We start from the raw sequence: 19780 nt of genomic DNA, 5'->3' as shown, positions 1-19780 counted from the left end.
GGGGGAGGTGTGTGTGAGGTGACGGGGCGGGGGGGGAGGGGAACTAGATGATCTTTAAGGTCTCTTCCGGCCTAAACCGTTCTGTTATTCTATGACATTTTAAACTAAAGAGAATTGGAACAGTGTGCCTGTAGTCTGTTCAGCCTAGTTCTGTTTTCATTTCTGAGGACAGAAGTGGGATCCCATAGTATAGCAGGGGAGATACTGCCAAACCTTTGAAAACTCCCTTTGCTATTGCCTGGCACAGCATTTTTGATACCAGACAGTCAACACTTGCTGCATTTCCCAGAGGGAGTTTGTTGTCAGTAGCGTTGTCCACTGTCATCTTTCCTCAGGCAAAACCAAAGAAGAAATGAGAGAGATTGACAAAGTCATGTACCATGACTGGCGTGTGGTGCCCAAGCATGAGGAGGAGGCCTTCAAGAAATTCACCTCAGTCCCAGAGGAGACCATTCGGTACCTTCCATACCCGCCTCTGCTCCGAGCCATGATCCTTGCCCAGTGGCAGAAAGAGGGAAAACCCATCACAGAGGAGCCAATGATTGATCTGGAGAAGGTAATGGCCTCTCCCCTGCAGCGTGTGAAGAAAAAAGGTGTAGGGACGCCAGTATAAAGACTTGTTCTATGTCCTGAGCTTCCCATATGCTCTCACCGTGTGTTAAAAGCACGGCATCTTACAGAAGACCCTCTTGTCCACTGTGGTATGGTGTGTGCAGGTTTCCTAGATTTCTCCCCAGCCCTGTGCAGTCACCTCATCTGAAAGGAAAGATGTAGATACATTCAGATTATTTTTTTTTCCCATAACTTTGGTCTCAGTCAGCAGAGGAACCTTCTTGTTTCCCTGTATAGTCTCAGAATGCATAGCTCCTGTCATCCAGCTACGGTTCTTAGGAGCACCATTTCCTCTACAGCTTGAAAATTAGGTTTTTAAAGAACATTTTTCAGATTGGGTCCTACATAAATCACAGAAAAATGACTGAGAATATCATGGTATTTTACAGAGCTGTGTACAAATGTATCTACTAATGAAAATAAATGTTTTCTTGTTTCTGCAGCACAGTTCTAAGAAAACTTGGTACTTTTTTTCAGTGCATGGACATGATCTTGGGGTCCAAATACAGAGCCATTAGCTTACCAAATACAGGCACAGCATCAGATTCCTCTTAACCGCTGCAGAATCATCTGCGTTAGTCACATATGATGGCAATGAACAACATGGGAGGAGCACAACTTGGCTTTGGATCCTAAGCTTATCCAAAGCTGTCCATCTATTATTCCCAGAGACAGCTGTCAGGAGACAGAAGTCGTTTTAATTCTGGTGATGTGAAGTATACAGGATTGGCTCTTACTATTTGAAGCCAGTCACAAATTACTACCTGTTCTAGCGCAGCGTGTTGCGGTGAACATTAAAACATGCAGCCCCTTAGTGTGGTTCTTAGCAGTTCATTTTCTCTTGTGGTGGCTGTGGATTCTGCTGCTGTGTCAGGAACTGTTGGAGGGTCCAGTGTGGGTGCGGGTGGAGCAAGAGCTGTTGTGGTCTGTAACCCCACAGATCAGCTCCCATCAGAAGTGGCTATTTAGTTCTCCTGTCTGCTGTAGTAGTTAAATCAAGAGGTGCTGCTCCATTTGCTGCAGCATCCTGAAATCCCAAATAGCCTGAAGGGATTTATTGAGGGCAAGCAAAAACTGGACTCTCTGCCCTGCCTGGTGCATGGCAGGCGCAGGTGGGACAGGGAAACACGTGGCCCCAGCCACCGGGAAAAAGGTTGTCATTGGGCAGGAGCAAACGGATCAACGTCGGCTACCTGGCCTTCCATGGGGTTCCTCACCAGAGGCTTCTGTAGGATTAAGCTGCTATGGAATAAGGCTTTTCTCACAAGCCCTGGTCCTCTGACAAGGCACGAAGGCTGGGAAGAGCTGGGCTCTTGTCCCTTTGTTGTGGCAGGAGTGCGGCAGGCCACACAGCAGGGCTGGTTCACTGGCTTCAGAAGCAATGGGAGAGTCCAGGGGAGGGGAAAATCCAGAGTGGTGCTAAAGGCACAAACAGTTTGAGGCTGTGAGACTTCCTGCTGCAGCTGCAGTTGATGGAAAGCAGCTGCTCTGGTTCCATAGCCTCTGCTGCCAAGCGCTGGCTGAGCTGGTGCCTCACTGTCCTCACCATGATTGAGGTGAAACAGCACACAAACCAAGGACGAGCAAGGTGGGATGGAGGCAAGATGTGAGTTAGATGGGACGAGTAGAACAAGCTTGTCCTCTATCCTGCCCAGCCAGGAGCTGAACATAACCCCAGCACAGGCAGTGCCCTCCCCAATGGGGCACAGGCCCCCAGAGTCTGACCACAGTGGGCAGAGCCAAGTGCTGGTAACAGGGTCCGTCAACAGTCCTGGCCAAGGCAAGAAATGACCCGCAACCAGCATGCATCCAGGAACCCCAACCAGGAGCAAAAAGCAGATGGAGATAATACACCATAAGGCATAGAATAATGCAATGGCGTGGGTGGGAAGGGACACTTGAAGATCATCTAGTCTAAATCTCCAGGTCTAAGGGGTCCATTTAGGAGCAGCTGGAGACAGGCACAGCTCAGGCAAAGACTGAAGGCCCCAGCCTGTGTTTAAATGAGGCTCCTGAGCCGTGGGTGGAAAGGGGCCATGTATGGGTGGGCGCCCAGGTGGGGCTGATCAGGACAGTCACAGCCTGCTGGTGACCTCAGGGCCTTAACGCTTGGGGGTGGGGTGGTGGGGTGATCTTCACACAGAGCCCTGGGCAGCCTGAGAGCCTTGTCCGACTGTGAAGGTCCCCTTCTGGAAAGCTGCACAGCCCTGGTTTGCTGAGTGTTGGATTCAATGCCTAGAAAATGCTGGGAGCTCTGCCGTGACTCTCAAACCTGGGCATCAACTTCCCGGATTGTTTAACAGCACAGGGGGCGTTGTCTGAAGGAGGACAGCAGTGACCCCCCTCCTCAGCCACCCAGGGGGGTGCCAGCCATGGCTGCACTTCACCCAGTGCCTCACTGAAGCTGCTCCTGGCCGTATGGAAGGGTGCAGCCCCAGTGAGCGGGATGGGTCCCAGGACCCGTTTCCAAACTTCACTGTCGAGGTGCTTCTAGTATCCCAGCAGGCACTGCCTCTTGTCCTGCACAGGACTGCAGTGCAGGGGGAGTCATGGAGGTGACTCACTTTAGGGACCACCCCTGCTCAGGGCAGAAGCTGCTCCCGGTGTAGGGAGGTGGCTCCCTTCTCTGTTATTGCTATCTACAGCCCTAATGCTGTTCTGCAAAATAAATACAAACATGTCTAAGTGCTGCTGGGACTCCGGGGAACTCGCTTCCTGCAGCGCTGAATGTCACCGATTCCCGTGAGACGTTGTGAAGTACCACCCTGTACTGACAGGGGACGTTGGCAAACTGTTGAAAGCTGGGTCTGATGTGGTCACCCTGGCAGCTCACCTGATGGGACACCACAGCACAGCTGCAGCTAGCCAGCAGCCCAATGGTTGTCTTTTCCGCCTTTTATTTCTGATGCTGGGAGAAGCTATAGATTGGACCGTGGCTTGCAGGACCAGCCCCTCCCGCTCTGACCCAGGGAGCAATCCACACCTCATTGCTTGCCGCTGAATTGCTCAACTAAGCTGCCATCCCCACCCTTTCAAGTGTCCTGCTGTTACTAAAGACAGAGCAGAAACCCCACTGCCTTTATAGGAACGAGACACCCCACACTTGCTGATGTTAACACATTTATTACATACAGAACAGATATGGTTTGTTGTTTGATAGCATAGGGGACAAAGCATGGGAACGTATTCACACAGCAGTCTCTTTACAGAATGCCATCTTCAGACCAAATAGCGGAGTTTACAGGCCTTAAGACACTTTTTAAAATCCTTTTGTAACATACAAGATACTTTACATACATCACAGTGGAGATATGACAGGGAAGTGTGTTGAAGCCAGTCAGTTCTCACCTTGCTGCCCAGCAGCCACCAAACGCCCTCAGAAGCAGCAGAGGCTGCTTCTACTTAGCTGTAGCTGCCCCTCTTGGACATGTGCTTCTCTTGAAGGAAAACATGCACCGAGCTGGAAAGGAACTTGTTGGTAGAGGCCCGAGACTGGTTTCCTTATGCTGCCAGGGCCCAGCGGGTGACAGGAGATCGAGTACTGTCACTTCGACTGCTAAAACCAGATACAGAACAAACAGTAAGAGGTAAGAACGTTGCAATTTTGTGTTTTCCTATGGAAGAGTCGATAGAGCTAAGGAACTAGGCCTACCAGGGCGCTTTTTTTTCCCCTTCAATTAGCCCAAATTACGATGTTCACCTGGCCCTAACTGATGAACTGTTACCTGTCTATGAAATCTGTGGTCTAAATGTTGATCTTGTTAACTTTACTGGACTCTGCTGTGATCCAAAGAGCTCTTCCTAGCAGAACGTGTTTTGGGAAAGCGAACGCGAAGTCTGGCACAGTCAGCAGTGCCCTGGTGAAATGTCCCTGGTGAAAGGTCTTCTCGCATGCAGGTGGTGGCTCCAAGCATCCCTTAGCCCAACACCAAGCACAGAGCCTGGTGTGTCAGTGACTGGAGGACACTGTCCAGCTGGTTTCCCATCTCGGTGAAGAGTGGTGCAGGTGCATGTGTCACCAGTGCCGCTCACAGGGCAGCGTGGGCACCACAGTGGCTCTGTACTTGGGTGGCTGAGGCCTCTGTTCTCCAGAGATGTCCTCGTGCCCCAGCCTCTTCTGAACTGCGGCTCCAAAAAGCATTTCAGTGCTGTAGCATCAGGACAGAGGCTGCGTGCTCAACCTTCCCCTGGGAATAACTGCATCCCTGCAGCCCATGAGTAGCTTTAGACCACTGGTCTTGGGGGCACTTTGGTCCCTGGCAAAAAGCACAGGACACAGCTGGGAGCTCCTCAGGAGATGGAGGCTTCCCCCAGCCGTCCCCATACTGCCACACTGGCACAAGGACATCCCTGTGAAACCTGGAGCGCTGCGCAGCTCAGAGAAGAAACCACCAGGAGCTTCCAAATTCACTGCTAACAACTGCTGCGTGCTCTAGCCCTGCACATCCAGGAGGGAGTGTTCAAAGGAAACGGAACTTGTCCTTGTGGAGACAGGAGTGTTTCTGCTGTCAGAAAGGGAGGACAAACCATTGCCTCTACACCTGGAGCTGCCATGTTCTGCATCTGGAGCTCAAAACCACTCTCCGTGGCCCCATTTTTTTGCTGCAGGGCACACATTTGCAATCCCCCAGCACTGCTTACACAAAGAGGGCTGTCAGAATTTCTCTTGGGGGCTGTCAATTCTTTTCAGGAGTCACAAATTTCCAGCTTTTCAAACTACTTAGTAACAAAATCAGTGCTCACAATATTAGGTAAAAGAGGTCAGAAGATCTGGCCTCAACTCCTTTTCCTGTGTGACCTCAGGTGAGACACAGCCTTTCTGTATCTTGATTGCACCTACATGGCCTTTTCTAACAGAGAGCCACAGTGTGAATGAAAACAGCCATCTCTTTCCAGCAGTTCCCGGGATGGGGACGCAGCCTTATGAGTCAAGGTAATCTCAATGTGTTAATGCAGAATTCACAGCAGACCAACATTATCTGCCCTCACCTGTACTTGGAAAGCCAACAAAACCTATGCAGAGATAGCTTTCTCCTGAACCTTTCAGAATGAACTCAAGAGTTCTTTTCTGCCTGGCATTTTTGGAAAGGGGAGTTAAAAGTATTTCTGCCTTTTCTTGTCTTAAAAAAACCAACCAAACAAACAAGGGTCCAGTACCCCTTTGCTACCACAGTTTCCAAAGGCCCTGTGGCCTCCACGATCAAACACCCATCTCAGGCTACCAAACAATCCTCTCTGGACACACACAGTCACCCAGCACACAACTGCTGAGAAAACAACAGCAGCAGAGGAGGGAGACCTTCCATCTGCAAGTATGGAGGATGTGTTCCATGTAATGGAACAGCTGCCTTCCCCAGCCAAACAGCGGAAGTGCTGCCCAAACCCTGATGCTCCTTTCTGTTGAGGGTTCCTTGGCCCTGGCTTCTCTCAGTCTGTGGGACATTATTCTGTGCTTAAGGGTGGATAAGGTGGAGAGTCCACTGGTGAACTAGAAAGGATTTCTGCTAGAGTGCTGCAGAAGTTGTGATTCACCACCACTGCTTTGGCAGGGGACACCAGGGGGACGTACTTCTTCTCATGCAGGTGAGAGTGAGGCAACCTGCCGGAGAACCTGAGCCACCATCCATCCAGCTGCCAGCTCCTGAGCGCTGGGCAAAGGCTTTGCACAGTTCGAGCTCCAAGCTTCACTTCATCGATGCACTGCCACTTCTCTCCTTGTAGATGCCAGCTCCAGAGCAGAATAATAATCCAACCACGCAGAAAGCGCACGGGCCCAAGATGAAAGCTGCAAGTTCAGAGGTTAGAAGGGGGTCACAGTCCGAGGCAGGAGCCGTTGCAGTTGTCTGGGGTCGGTTTCCAGCAGTAGGTATAATGCAGGCGTTCTGTATGTACATCTTGGCATTCAGGAGGGAGGAGGGACACTTACATTGGTAGGAAAGGAGAAATTCTCACTCAGGGATATACGATACCTGCCACACAATAATGTGGCTCCTTTCAGCCTTGGAAAGTACTGGCTTCACCTGGGTGGAGTCTCCTGCATTCTCCTCTGTCTCATCATCCTCTCCATCCCCTAAAGAGAGAAAACAGAGAGTAAAAAAGGCTAGAAAGAAAATCCCAAATTGCACTGCTCTGGAATACTTCCAAAGAGGCTAATATCCCTGCTATGGTCTCGGCAGTCTGACAACAGACAGCATGAGCTGAGACCTTCCTTTATGCCTGGAGAACACTTACAGCAATGTGGTGCTTTTCTGGAGCAGGACTGTATGGAAGGAACAAACCACCTCCAGCAGTAGGGAAAACCACCCTTCCCTTCGGGGAAGCCAATGTTTACAACGCAGAGCACCCTTGAGCAGCATGGGCGACCACAGTGGGGCAGCAATGTTTGCAGCCAGTAGCATAGATGGTTTTATTCTTTCCAGGGCCATTAATGCAGACTGCGTAGCACTGCGGGCACAGGCAGGGGCAGGGTTTGGCAGCCTTGTACTGTGCAAGGAAAGTGCTCGCTATCTGCCCTCACAGCCAGAGGCAGGGCAAACAGAGAGCATCGCTTTTCAGATTTCACTCCCCACAGCAGTGATCCATCTCTCCCCAACCACGGCCCTGCACCTCGTCCTGCTCCAGATGCCTCCTGCCACAGGCACTCACCGATCCGGAAATCGATGTACCCTTCTCCTCCACTCAGCACCAGGACATTCTTCAGCTTCTGCCCCTCGGTCTCTGTGGCTGCTGTGCTGGGGTTCTCTGAAGGGCTGTCCAACACACTCCCATTCAGGGTTGCTAGGACATTGCCTGGGAGAGGACAGAGGTGCTGTCAGTGCCTCTGCTCCACCACTGTGCAGTTAGCACACACACAAACACACACACACAACTGGGCAGGCCAATTCCTTCTGCTGGTGAAATCTGGACATCACTGCAGTTTAAACTACTGATGTCTGAGCCACAGTGATCTGCAAGCACTAGAAATGGCATGGACAGCCATTTGCTGCCCATCAGCTTAAGCTCCTCTTGCAGAACGGATGGCGGGACAAGACCCTCACAAGGAAGGGCTGCGGTCAGCCTTACCAGGCACAGAGACGAAGAACTTGACAGCATCACGGTGGCCGTGGAAACAGAGCTGTGCCTGAGCCATGGAGCAGTAGGGAATGAAGCTGCTGGCAGATTTGTCACTGTTATCATCACCGTACACGTGGATGACCCCGCCAGAGCGGCTGCCCTCTCCAGTGGTTGGTGAGGTCTTGTTGGCTGGGGACAGGGAGGAGGAACACTGTCAGCGATAGCTTTGAGTCCCATTTACAGAAGGGACTCAATCAAAGAGAAAACTAATGAGACATGAAGGAAAACCTTTAAAGGCACAGGTCTCTTTAAAGGTCTTGTGTAAAGGATGTGATGGAGGAGACCACACTGGACTATACAGTCCCTCTCTCCTAGGCTGGTAGCAATCTACTCATGATAACAAACTACATTTTCTCATCAAATCTAGTATTTGGCTACTAATATGGCACACATCCCTGGAGGTGCTGGGCAAGAGTGAGCCTAGGGGAAGCTAGACAAGGTCTCTGAGGTGTCCCAGAGAAGGCCTCTTCACCAGCAGCAATCCTGTCCAGTCTCCAGAAATCACCTGCTGTCCTAGGATCAACCTTGGTCTTTTGTACCTGGCAGGGTATCCAAGGGTGCCCACTGCATCCACGAGACATTAAGGGCATTGGGAGGAGAATTGCTGCTCTTTTCTGGACCAGTGAAGTTGCTCAGTTTGCAAGTCAAGTCCCTTGCTCATGCCAAGCCATGAGCACACAGGCTGCTGGAAACAGTCTCCAGGTCTGGTGAAGGCCTCTCACCCCAGTAAAAGTCACATCAGTGGAGTGAGGTCCTTCCTTAGCCCTTAGCCCTTGATTTAACCGTGACACCAGAAGATCAGCTACTCCAGCAATGAACACCTGCAAGATGTTCACCATCCACAGCTTCCATGGATTTCAAGGTGGGCTCAGGGGTCGTGAAGTCCAGGCTCCAAGAATGTGAATGCTTCCACTCACCAAGGAACAGAGACCAGTGCTCAGAGCTCAGGATGCGAGATGCTTTCCTTCCACATGCACCCACATCAGGAAACCAGAAATGGTCCTAAAATCAGAAGGCTTTCACTTTCTGTGAGAGAACTCGATTGCTTGCTTAATTATCTGTAGTTCTGTATTTTGGCTTGGGCTGGATTTCAATTATTAAGTGACTTAGACAAAGGAGGCTTTTACCTATCAGGCTCAAGCCAGGATGGTGAGACAAATACAAATATTTTGATGGAAGATTAAGAATCAGTGTGTGCAGGGGGAAGATCCCCACGATGAAGGCTCTCTGCACCTCTGTGCTTTGGTTTGCTATGAGCAGCTACAACCGGATGAGCTCATCCGATTCACAGATAGGGCTGGTAGTACCACTTCTCATTCACTATCTGACTTCTTACTGCAACCAATACCAGATGCTTTTAAAGGAGGAGACTTTGTTGATAATACTTCCGGACAACCATAGATATGTCTTACAATAAGAAAAAATACTCCTTTCTGACCCTGGAAAGGCTAAGGTAAGCATAAATTTGAACTCAGATCCTGCCTTAACTGGCACAAAGCCAAGCAATTCTTAGTGTTTATCAAAGTCCCCTCTGGTTAAAAGTCTTGGTTGATTACTTGCAGTAGGTGCCACAGCACCTACTGCCATTTGCCTGGAACTGATGAGAGGAGCATCCCTGGAACACCAAGGATGACCAAGGAAGACCTTGGAAGAACAGTCTACTCCTGCTTCCTGGAACTCTCTGATTGAATGAACCTTTACAGTCCCCATCTCAATCCTGGCCTACCACAATAAGGGAACTACTGATGAATATTTAATGAAGTACTCTTGACACAAAAAATACAGAGGAATGGCTGATGAGAAGGATGAAAATGTTTTTAGCCACACAAAATTAGGATATTTACATTATTGTCTCTGGTTGCTTTTCTCAGATGAAACTTAAAATGAAAGAGTGATGAGGAAAAATGGATGGAGAGAGCTGAATGGCAGGATGGAAGGGTGGCAAAGTGACTGCAAAGGTGAACGGGTGCAGAGGGAGTGAAAGCTGAAGGAAGGAGGCAACGGACTTACCCCGGAGCCCAAGGAGTTGGCCTCGGTGGAGGACTACAGCTAGGCACAGGCAAGGAGGGGGAACACAGAGGGGCACGGGAAGAGACAGGCAGGACGGGAGAGAAGAAAAAGGTGATTACTGGGAGAAAATTTAGGGAGCAACAGAAATGTATAAAATCTAAGAGAAATCAGAACAGAGCTACAGGCTTGAATCAGTTTATACCAAGACTGTTCTTGCTCACTTTGCTCTTATCTTACAAGGACAAATGTAGTATCTGAGATGGGAGAGGGACCATGGTCACAAGGATCCATTGTTAAAGTTTCCAGTGAGACCTTACTGCTTACCACATTTTTACAGAAACACCAAAAGATAATGCACGTGGTTTACAGCAGGGAACAAGCTTAACTCAGAATCAGGACAGTAGCCCCAGGAAAGAATGGGCATTAAAACAGGGATTCAAAAATGAGACCGAGAATGCAATGTGCAAAGACGACTGTGTCACTGGCTTCCTGGTGTCAGCCCTGAGCACATCAAGCTCCACTAGTCTTAGGGGAGACCGCCTCAGCCCTGGCTTCCAGCAAGATTGCAGCAGGTTTGCTCCTCTGATATAAGAGCCATTTGCTTCTCAGATTTGCCGCTAGCAGGGGTGAGAAAACAAAATTGGCTGCTTTCTGTTGAAAGCAATTGCAATCAGCCTCAAATCCTACTCCCCCATTATAATCTGGAACAGACCTGCAAAATTAGATGCTGACTGGCAGGTACAGAACAGGATTACTAAGAGCTTCAACTGAACTTCCAGCTCTAGAGATGCACTTGCACCTATTAACTACTACTGCTGCGTCTCCTTACCAGGTTGGATTTGGTATAGGATACTGACAAAGCTGAGGCCTAATTTGAGTAAATGAAGCTTTTCTAAGGTCAGTTCCTGGAAAAAACTGTTATGGAGATGTTTAGATGTCTATGCCAACCCAAAATTTCCAGGGACATCTTTCTGGTGACTTCTCATCCCATGGCCTCCTTTTGGAGACTTACTACAATTCCCAAAGCTCTGTTTCTCCTGCTTTCCAGCGGCTACAGAATCAGTTCACATTAGTCTGCTGCTCTGTCATGGTCATGCTCAAAAAAGAAGACTGTAGAGATGTTATTGGACCCCCAAGAAAGAAATGGCTTCAACTTTACTGAAAGGGACAGTAAAAAAGTGCCTATTGGGTTTTAAACAGATTAAATCCATTCAACTGAACAACACTTAATTCCTTAATAAGGAAGAGTTAAACCTTCCTTAAAACCAAGTTCAGGGTTGCTCATACTCAGGGCTCTTCTCTCTGAACAATGCTACGACCAAAGGTGTGTCAGGTTCAGAGTAAAAATGTCCGGAAAGCATTAGCCTGCCAGAGCCATCCGCCATGTTGCACAAATAACACGCAAAAGGGTTCGTTTTTTAGGGTGGGTATACAGACGTATCTCCAATAAATGTCACTTACTCTCAGTCAGTGGAATGGAGATGACGACACCGTTCCCGGTCCCTACCCAGAGGCGGTTGCCAGCAATGAGCAGGGCTGTAATCCGCACGAATGAGAAGCCCAGCTTTCCAGTGCCTAGTAAGCATGCAGAAGAATTGGAGAGTCAGTTATGACTTTGGGCAAGGTCTGCAAATGCGTTTTGATTTCTCTCTGATCTCAGTAAGCAACAGACCATTTACTGACAGTCCCTACTGCCTCACCTAGCATCTTGCTGACGTAAGGCTCAATGTCGACATCTTGCAGATGTTGATGGCTGTGGGCATGGTAAAGCCTCAGAGTGGAGTCCAGGCGGATAGAAACCCATACTCCATCTCCAATCCATGCCAGCTGTCGCACCTGACTCTCCCGCCGAGGGTGGGCATCAAAGGATTTCTGAAATGCCAAATAGGTGGACCAACATGAGTTCACAAAAGGTTTAAATTATCTACACCTATACTCCATTTTCTTCAACTGAGATCACTTGTTTGGGTTTCAAAGCTCTTGGAGAAAATGTGTTCATGCCAGCTGACCTCCAAAGTTCACTACAGTGTAAAGAAAATCCCTCACTTGAAATGATGAATTGCCTAGCAGCTCTGCAGAGATTATGGTCTTTGCAAACCACTTCAGGAGTAAGAACATTTAGAAACCAAGAGCTTTCAATGTGCTTGGCAGAAACAGAAAACATACAACTCCCGTATAAATTCCAAAGATCAAACTGCCTTGGCTCACTGATGTGAACTTCACATTCAGCACTTCTCCCTTTGATTAGAATTATTCCAAGTGCTGTCAAATAGGTTTGTACCAATACCACTGTATTGAATTTCAACCAAAAGGCTCTAAACGTCATTTTTTATTAGGCAAATGGGATCACTGGGGCTTTCTAACTGTACTATTCCTTTGTGCCACAATGCCTACAAATGGAGAAGTCTTGGGCTGTATCTGAAGGGTAGTGGTAAAACACACACATACATTTGTACAGTGTGTGGTCTCACAGGCTCACCAGTAAAAGCAAAGAAAGTGCTCAGTTTAGACCTACTTAAAGATTTAAGCTCTGCAAAGGGAGGAAAGAATAAAAAAACCCCTGGCAGACTGGGTCATAACATGACCCAGATTCACAGTTTGGGTCCTATGGTCAGCAATGACAATAGAAAGGTCCATACGCTGCAGCAGACAACAGCTGTAAGAACAAATATAACACAAGCATGTGCATGCATACACACACATTTGCTCTCTTACCTCAATCTGCATTGTCTTAGGTTGGATTACATGGATTTTGTTCTTGTAGCCACACCAGACTCTATCATACACAACAGCCATGCAGCGGATGGAATGGTGAGTGTGACCAAGGTCCATTAGGTGGTAGTTACTGAGATCCCACTGGCCATCTATGGTGAAAAACAAGTGTGCAAAGATGCATCACAGAATTCAAAATATATCTTGAAGTGACAAGATTATGGCATGTCAGATTACTTGGACATCTCTTTTTTGCAACAAGAAAAACTACCGAAGTGCAATGCAAAGGCATCATTTGTTTGAGATTTCCAGAATTCCAGAGAATCCCAGCTCTGCCTGCTATGTATGCAGTGATCAATTCCACTACCAATACAGAGGCCAACTTCTCTGGGAATCACAGAATCACAGAATTTTCAGAGTTGGAAGGGACCTCTAGAGATCATCTAGTCCATCTCCCCTGCTAAAGCAGGATTGCCTAGAGCACATCACTCAGGACTGCATCCAGGCGGGTTTTGAAAATCTCCAGAGAAGGGGACTCCACAACCTCCCGGGGCAGCCTGTTCCAGTGCTCTGTCCCCCTAACCGTAAAGAAGTTTTTCCGTGTGTTTGCACGGAATTTCCTGTGTTCCAACTTGCACCCATTGCCCCTCGTCCTGTCACTGGGAACCACCGAGAAGAGTCTGGCACCATCCTCCTTCAACCCACCCTTTAGATACTTGTAAGTAATAATAAGGTCTCCCCTCAGCCTTCTTTTCCCCAGGCTAAAGAGTCCCAGCTCTCTCAGCCTTTCCTCATAAGGGAAATGCTCCAATCCCTCAATCATCTTGGTTGCCCTTCACTGGACTTGCTCCAGCAGTTCCCTGTCCCTCTTGAACTGGGGAGCCCAAAACTGGACACAGTATTCCAGTTGTGGCCTTACCCAGTGCCGAGTGGAGGGGGAGAATGACCTCCCTCGACCTACTCGTCACACTCTTCCCTTCGCAGCCCAGGATTCCATTGGCCTTGTTGGCGGCAAGGGCACATTGCTGGCTCACTGACAATTTACTATCTACCAGGACCCCCTGCTCCTCAGAGCTACTTCCCAGCAGGTCCACCCCTAACCTATACTGGTGCCAGCAGGAAGCAGCAGACCTGTTTGCAACTGCACAGATAATCTGCTTGGGTACAGCTTGAGCTACGCATGTCCTGTTCCAGTGATTTGTGATTGCACAGGAACACCTATATGGCCCAAATGCATTAAATTTACCAAGCATGCCTCAAACAACTGCACAGCCTATGTATTCCTAAAAGTGTTGCATTTACTCCGCATGTGCTACACAGAACACACACACATGATTTTGTTCAGAAAAGCTCAGGAAGTGGTGTTAAAGTATGTCTTAGATGTTGTAGGATAAGGATTACATGCGTATAATAGCTATGCATTTTAACCATATGTTTGTACTCTGGCAAGCCAGCACCTTTCCTTCTTGACTCAGAATAGCATTTAATCCACCGCTACACTTTCAGCCAAGTTTGGTTTTCTCTTCTTACATTGATTCTTACCTTCTCCTCGGTGGAATATGGCTAGCGTTCCATCTGCCAGAGCAACAAGAACCCTCCCTTTTACATGCCTGAAATCACAGAAAAGTAAATACTTACAGAAGTCTGTAGAAGGGACTAACAAATCCTTTATGATATCCACGCACACCACCTTTATGTTCTCTCTACAATTCCCATGCAGTTTAGCACTTGCAGGAATGTCCTGCAAGGGCTCAGGGTCATACCTCTTCTGTAGAAAGATCATCCATAAATTTCCTATTGAGGTTAACTTCTTCACACTACAAACTCCCTTAATTTCAACAAATTCCACCTAATTTACACCACAGTGAAATTTTGCCTTTCTCCTCCCCGCTTATTTCTGCCTGACACTGCTAATCTCATTTAGTACGGTATTCACTGAATTGGGTCAGGTCTGTGTTGAGCAGGAAAACGGCTCAGTACGAGGCTTTCCAGTAACAAAAACCTTGGGAAACTTTCCTCACAAACCAAGGCACTTAGAAAGTGCCTTGGAAAAGATGACTGACAAAGAGCTGCTGCCCCCACCTAAAATATCACTTAGGCACTGAACTTTCAGCATCCCTTGGCATGCGCACTTACACTAGACTCAGTACAGAGTCCTTCAGCTTTATTGAGTGCAGACACTTCTTCCAGTTGGATACGGCCGAGTGCACATAAAGCCTGTGAGAAAGGACAAATCAGGGAGGGTTAGCAGCAAGGCCCCACACCTGCAGCCTGACTAGGCTGGAGTCTTTTCTTCTGGTAGGAAAGGTGGAGGTTAGGCAAGAAAGTGAGGTTAAATCCCTGTGCCCATGATGAGCTGAGGGCTCAGAACAGCAACGAGCAATGAAAAAAAGCAAGAAACAAGAAGTGAACTAAAGGTGTGCGGACATGAAAAGTGGAGCCCGGAGAACGGAGGTGACAGAGAGATCTACCAGCCCAAGGAGAACCCACCAGCCGTTCTGTGCTCCCAGCCACATGGTGGGGGCAGCACTGGTGCACATCCCAGCAGCATCCCCATTCGACTCCTGATCTGGCAGTGTTGTGTTTGACTCTGTCTTCAGCTGCCCATTCTCCCTGAAGAGGCAAAAGAACACTGTTAGAGGCTTTAGTAGCAGCAATGCACAGAATGCCCATCTACGCTCACAGCCTGGCATCACAAGCAGGTAAGGGCCCTCGTATACACAAATCACTTCCTTCTCTTCAGTGTTTTTTAATTGCTTGACTCCCAAATCTGCAATGTGCAGAACTTCCTTTTTTCCCCACCAATACAAATAGCAAGTACTTCAAATCTACAGAACTTAACTTAGTGTTTGGCAGTACTGTTACACGAACAGTATTCTCTCTGTTCATTTCCACCTTCAACAGAAATAGCTTAGAACAACTCGGTGATTTGGGAACAATTTCTATTCAAGACTTCCACTTTGCTCCTTAGGCCAACACATCAGACTCATTTGTCTTAAGAATTTTTGGGTGGTGAAATCTGCTTCTTTCATTATCTTTACAGCCCATTAGAGGCACTACTAGAATAAATCAATCACCATTTTTACACATGAATCGATGAGCTCCTTCAGTAAGAACCTTAAGTGTACATGTACTTTGGAAGATCTGTCTTAACACCAGGTTTAAATTCACACTGAGAGATCAAATATTTGCACTTAAACAGCTGACGCAGTCTGCTGCAGGCTGAACCGTGTTTATTTTCATTTCATTTCTTTCTCTCCCTATCATCCCATCTGTAATACTATTTGGGCACAAAACTGAAAAAATTGACAGTTTATCAGAAGATCGGGCTGGTTCTCATATCAAAAAGCTTATGAGAACAGAGCTGATAAATAAGTGAACCAGCACTTTGGCCCCAGACTGCCTACCCGTTCTGCCTAAGAGGCGCCTGTGCAGGGACTGGATCTGTAAAGACGTGCTCTGTGAGAGGCCCAGGTCGGGTCTGAGCAGGCTCTGCCTCGCTTGTACCGTTCTCTGGTACCTCTGTAGCTTCTGTTGCCTCCTCAGTAGACTGGGACTGGTTGATCTTCCCATTGCAGACAGCAGCCACCTCACCTAAAAGACAAAGAACAGTGTGAGATATACTGGTAAGTCAAAAATCAGGCTGCCAATTTTTTAATTTATTCTTCCTTGCCAAATTCAACCAAGCACTGAGCCTGCACCACAGACAGCAGCTCATCCGGTGTTTTCTGCTTGGAGGGGGAACAGAGGCTATTTTTAAGGCAAGGCACAATCTGTGACTAGCAAAACACAGAAGTTCTCCAGGGGTGCCCCCTGCAGTATGGAGTCAGCAAGGGCCTCATTACTATTTTCACATGGGCTTAACCAACTTCACAAGAAGACATGGTTCAGAAGAGAAAGCAACGAGAACAGAAGCAATTGTAGCAGGGCAAACAAATCACCTGTCTGAAATACTCTGCTCTGTGACACCTGCAACCAGGTTGCAGGACGTGGATCACTCACAGGGAAAAGAAGGGCTCTAAAGACAAATGTACCAAAAGGACCTTTGGTCTTCCTGTACTGCATCAAGAAACTTCTTGAGGTCTCTGAAGTAGTTAACTCAGGGACAAGAGGATGCAACTGTAAGACCATAAGCTCATATGGGACTAGCTATAATTGGACTGCCATTAAGTTTTATGTCCCAAAACTCACTCTGTCCCTTGTCCAGCACAGGTGTGTCACCACGCGAGGAACAGTTGCTTCGTGGCACATTGCAGCGGGTCGCACAGCCCACCAGAGTGATTCCTGCCAAGACACCATCTGTTCCAGACGACTCTTCAGGATTTACATCTCCCTCCAGAAAGATCTCGCCTGGAGGATAATCACTCTCACTGGCCGCTGAAGGGCAAAGAACAGATTCTCCCATAAATCTAGACGTCACTGCTAATTTAAATGTAGCAGTACTCCTGAGGTAACCATATAGATGGAAGATGCTGACCCTCAAGGTTCTCTACCCTGGGGAGGCACCACAGCATCAGTCAACATCATGGCAAATCCCCTCATCTCTCTCATCCACATCCAGGCCAGCTACAGAGCCCTCCCAAACCTGGGCAAGGCTCACTCTTGCTCCTAAGGACCATCCTTTATGTGCCAAAGGAATGACTTACTAAACGTTCCAACAGTGAGGGATCTCCACAGAAAGGTCCTACAAGAAGGTCAGATCTGAGTTATGGATTTGAGGGACAATTCCAGAATGCGGCAGGGTCCAAGGGTTAGTTCTGAGGTTGAGGATGCTACATTTGTCACTCCTCAGTGGAGCAGGCAACCCTGTGCAGATCACAGCCAGTGCCCAGACCCCACTTACCAGGGATGCTGGAGATGCAGAGCACATGAGCATTGCAGACAGTGAACTGGTCCACCACTGTGCCAGGCTGATTGGCATCAATAATTACAACTTTACTTGTTGACAGCGTACTAGTGAGGATCCAGACACGACTGGACGTGGCATCCATTTCATGGAGCTCCTTTGCCTTCAGGAGAGCAAACACACAGGCAGAATCAGTGCTCCTCTCAGATCAGACTGAGCATATTAGTGCTTGGCAACATTTACACATGCAAATACCACAATGCTGGCTTCAAAGAGCCAAGTCTTTTCCCAGCTGATGCAAATAAACAATATAAGCTATGCAAATTTCATTCATGTTGCCACACTAGCGTCTGGAACACTGGCCAAAGAGCCTATCTGTCTTCTTAGGGCAAGAGGAGTTTGGCCATTCATTTATTTTCCAAGATGTCTCACTAATGTATCACTGAACATTCACTGTAGACAGAGTATCATGGAGCTGGGATGCACTCAACCTATCAGCTTAAGCAAGCTGATCTCGGAAGACTGTAAGGCAGCAGTGTAAAACAGATGTGGAAAAAAGCCCCACAAACCAGAAATTAAAAGCATTGAATTATTATCTGCAAATAACAGCTTGGTTCTTAACAAAATAGCCACTTAAGACTATTTAAAAACAGAGCTGGAATAAATTTTCTGAACCAAGTGGACTGATGGACTCTGCTACGTCTATGTTCTTTTCAACAAAGCTTTGTGTGATTTTTTTTTTCTTTGAATTTACAGTGACAAGGACTCCATGATCTTTCTAGCAACCTCATCAGGCACTAAACTACACTTAGGAATTTTTTTCAAAATTCCAAACATTTCAGTAGCAGAAATTAGAAGTTTTATCCTGGATGATTTATCCCAAATCACAAAGAAAGTTACTGAAGAGGCAAAACACCACAATGCTGCCCCACAAGATGATGCCTCAGAAGTACGAATTAGACCATTATATAGCATAGCACAAAGGTACTGAGAGAGGGGACATGTCAGGGATGGAATGAGAAAAAAACATGGGAGGGAAAAAAAAGTCCATTTTCTTTTCTGACCTTTTTCTTTTCAGGAGATGTGTGGTTACTTTTGTTGTTCTCACCCTCCGCTTCCCTATCACAGGTGAGGGGATCACGTCCAGGATCCAATTTCTGCCCATTCCCAGGCTCCTGCTCCAAAGGTCTCCATCCTGTGAGATTGACTCCAGCTGCACACCATAGCTAAGTAACAGAAACAGAAATCTAAAACTGAGAATTTTGGAGGCTCCAGGGTCCCTTTAAATTCAGGCACCTGCGTAGAGAACTGTGGACACATGTCCCACACCTGAAGTATTTAGTTGGAAGCAACAGATCTTGTTGATTTCTACTAGAAGACACAGTCATATTTGATGGACATAAGATAAAGGTTCTCTGTAACCTAGCGAAAATTACTGGTTTTTTGACAGCTGTGACTCAAAGATTTAAAGAAAATAAAGATAATGAATCAGGTGCATAACTGAAAACAGGCTGCTGAAATGTCCTCAGGTTTTCTGACTCTGGGGTTCCAGAGTCAGGGTAGCAAAGCAAGCAGATGTTACTAGCTCGGGGTACAATAAGCACAACCGCTTAACCAAAATTGACAGTGCTTGCTTGACCAGGGATATGTTTTCACTGCACCCCTGTTCCATAGCCTTCCTCCTACTCCTTGCACTCTTCCTCACACACTCCTTTGCCCCAAAACCAGTGTTTGTCTGACCTTAGAGAGCTATGCAAAGAACTAAGACAGCAAAAAACAAAGTAAAAAAAAAAAAGGGGGAAACAAAAAAAAAAATCTGCTGCTTTAGCTCCCTACATAACAAGCGTAGACTGAAAGAAGCACACTGCATATCTTCTGAAATCAAATTTAGCTAACCTCCTATGAGCCATTTCCAGATATTTTTCAGGAGAACACTAGGAACAGGAATACAGAAACAAATACTGGATTTATCCAAAATCATAAAGGGAAGATGCTGAACAGAGTATTATCCAAAGATCATGCCGATCTAGAAACAATCAACAGTGTAAGAATTTTCTTACAACTTAAACATCAGAATGACATCTAAAAATCACCTCTGAATGAAGTTAATGACAAACTGCCTATTTCAAAACAACTAGTTAGAGAAGATAAATGTGCTATATGCAGAGAGATGACCATCTATTCTCAACCCCAATTCTACTCAAAATATTCTAGTATTGATAGACACAGCTTCACAAAAATTTGCTCAAGACAATTTTGGCCTGTTACCAGTGAATCCCAGTCAACAGTGGAATCAAAAAAGAGCGACAAAATGCATTTTTACTTTCACCTGTTTGTTTTCATGCACTTTTATACTGTTTGGTATTATACCCTAGGGAGTCTTAGCAAAAGCCTTATGAGCATAAGATGTTGCTAGTATTATATAAGAGTTCTGTCAAAAAAAGCATAAGATGTAAGACACAAGCATGGGACCTGGCAACCAGAATC

At 47.2% G+C, this 19780-nt stretch overlaps 2 protein-coding genes across 2 annotated transcripts in view; one reads left to right on the top strand and one right to left on the bottom strand.

Moving 5' to 3' along the window:
- The window catches only part of MRPS34 (mitochondrial ribosomal protein S34), a 1337-nt gene extending 724 nt beyond the window's left edge, over positions 1-613 (top strand). The window contains exon 2 of the mRNA XM_009886389.1: positions 290-613. Coding sequence (XP_009884691.1) covers positions 290-613 — 324 coding nt within the window. The remainder of the gene's footprint in view (positions 1-289) is intronic.
- A 5590-nt stretch (positions 614-6203) lies between these two features.
- The window catches only part of LOC104287645 (C-Jun-amino-terminal kinase-interacting protein 3), a 36269-nt gene continuing 22692 nt past the window's right edge, over positions 6204-19780 (bottom strand). The window contains exons 12-25 of the mRNA XM_009886371.1: positions 18358-18519; positions 17291-17456; positions 16639-16824; positions 15855-16041; positions 14938-15060; positions 14584-14664; positions 13990-14057; positions 12451-12599; positions 11436-11607; positions 11197-11310; positions 9736-9774; positions 7675-7854; positions 7258-7401; positions 6204-6682 (exon numbers count right to left, since the gene is read on the bottom strand). Coding sequence (XP_009884673.1) covers positions 6561-6682; positions 7258-7401; positions 7675-7854; positions 9736-9774; positions 11197-11310; positions 11436-11607; positions 12451-12599; positions 13990-14057; positions 14584-14664; positions 14938-15060; positions 15855-16041; positions 16639-16824; positions 17291-17456; positions 18358-18519 — 1893 coding nt within the window. The 3' untranslated portion in view covers positions 6204-6560. The remainder of the gene's footprint in view (positions 6683-7257; positions 7402-7674; positions 7855-9735; positions 9775-11196; positions 11311-11435; positions 11608-12450; positions 12600-13989; positions 14058-14583; positions 14665-14937; positions 15061-15854; positions 16042-16638; positions 16825-17290; positions 17457-18357; positions 18520-19780) is intronic.

Source organism: Charadrius vociferus, unplaced genomic scaffold, assembly GCF_000708025.1.
Source record: "Charadrius vociferus isolate BGI_N301 unplaced genomic scaffold, ASM70802v2 scaffold585, whole genome shotgun sequence".
In the NCBI taxonomy this organism is placed as follows: domain Eukaryota; kingdom Metazoa; phylum Chordata; class Aves; order Charadriiformes; family Charadriidae; genus Charadrius; species Charadrius vociferus.
Note: the sequence above shows the minus strand (reverse complement) of the source record. Positions and strands in the feature narration are given on the sequence as shown.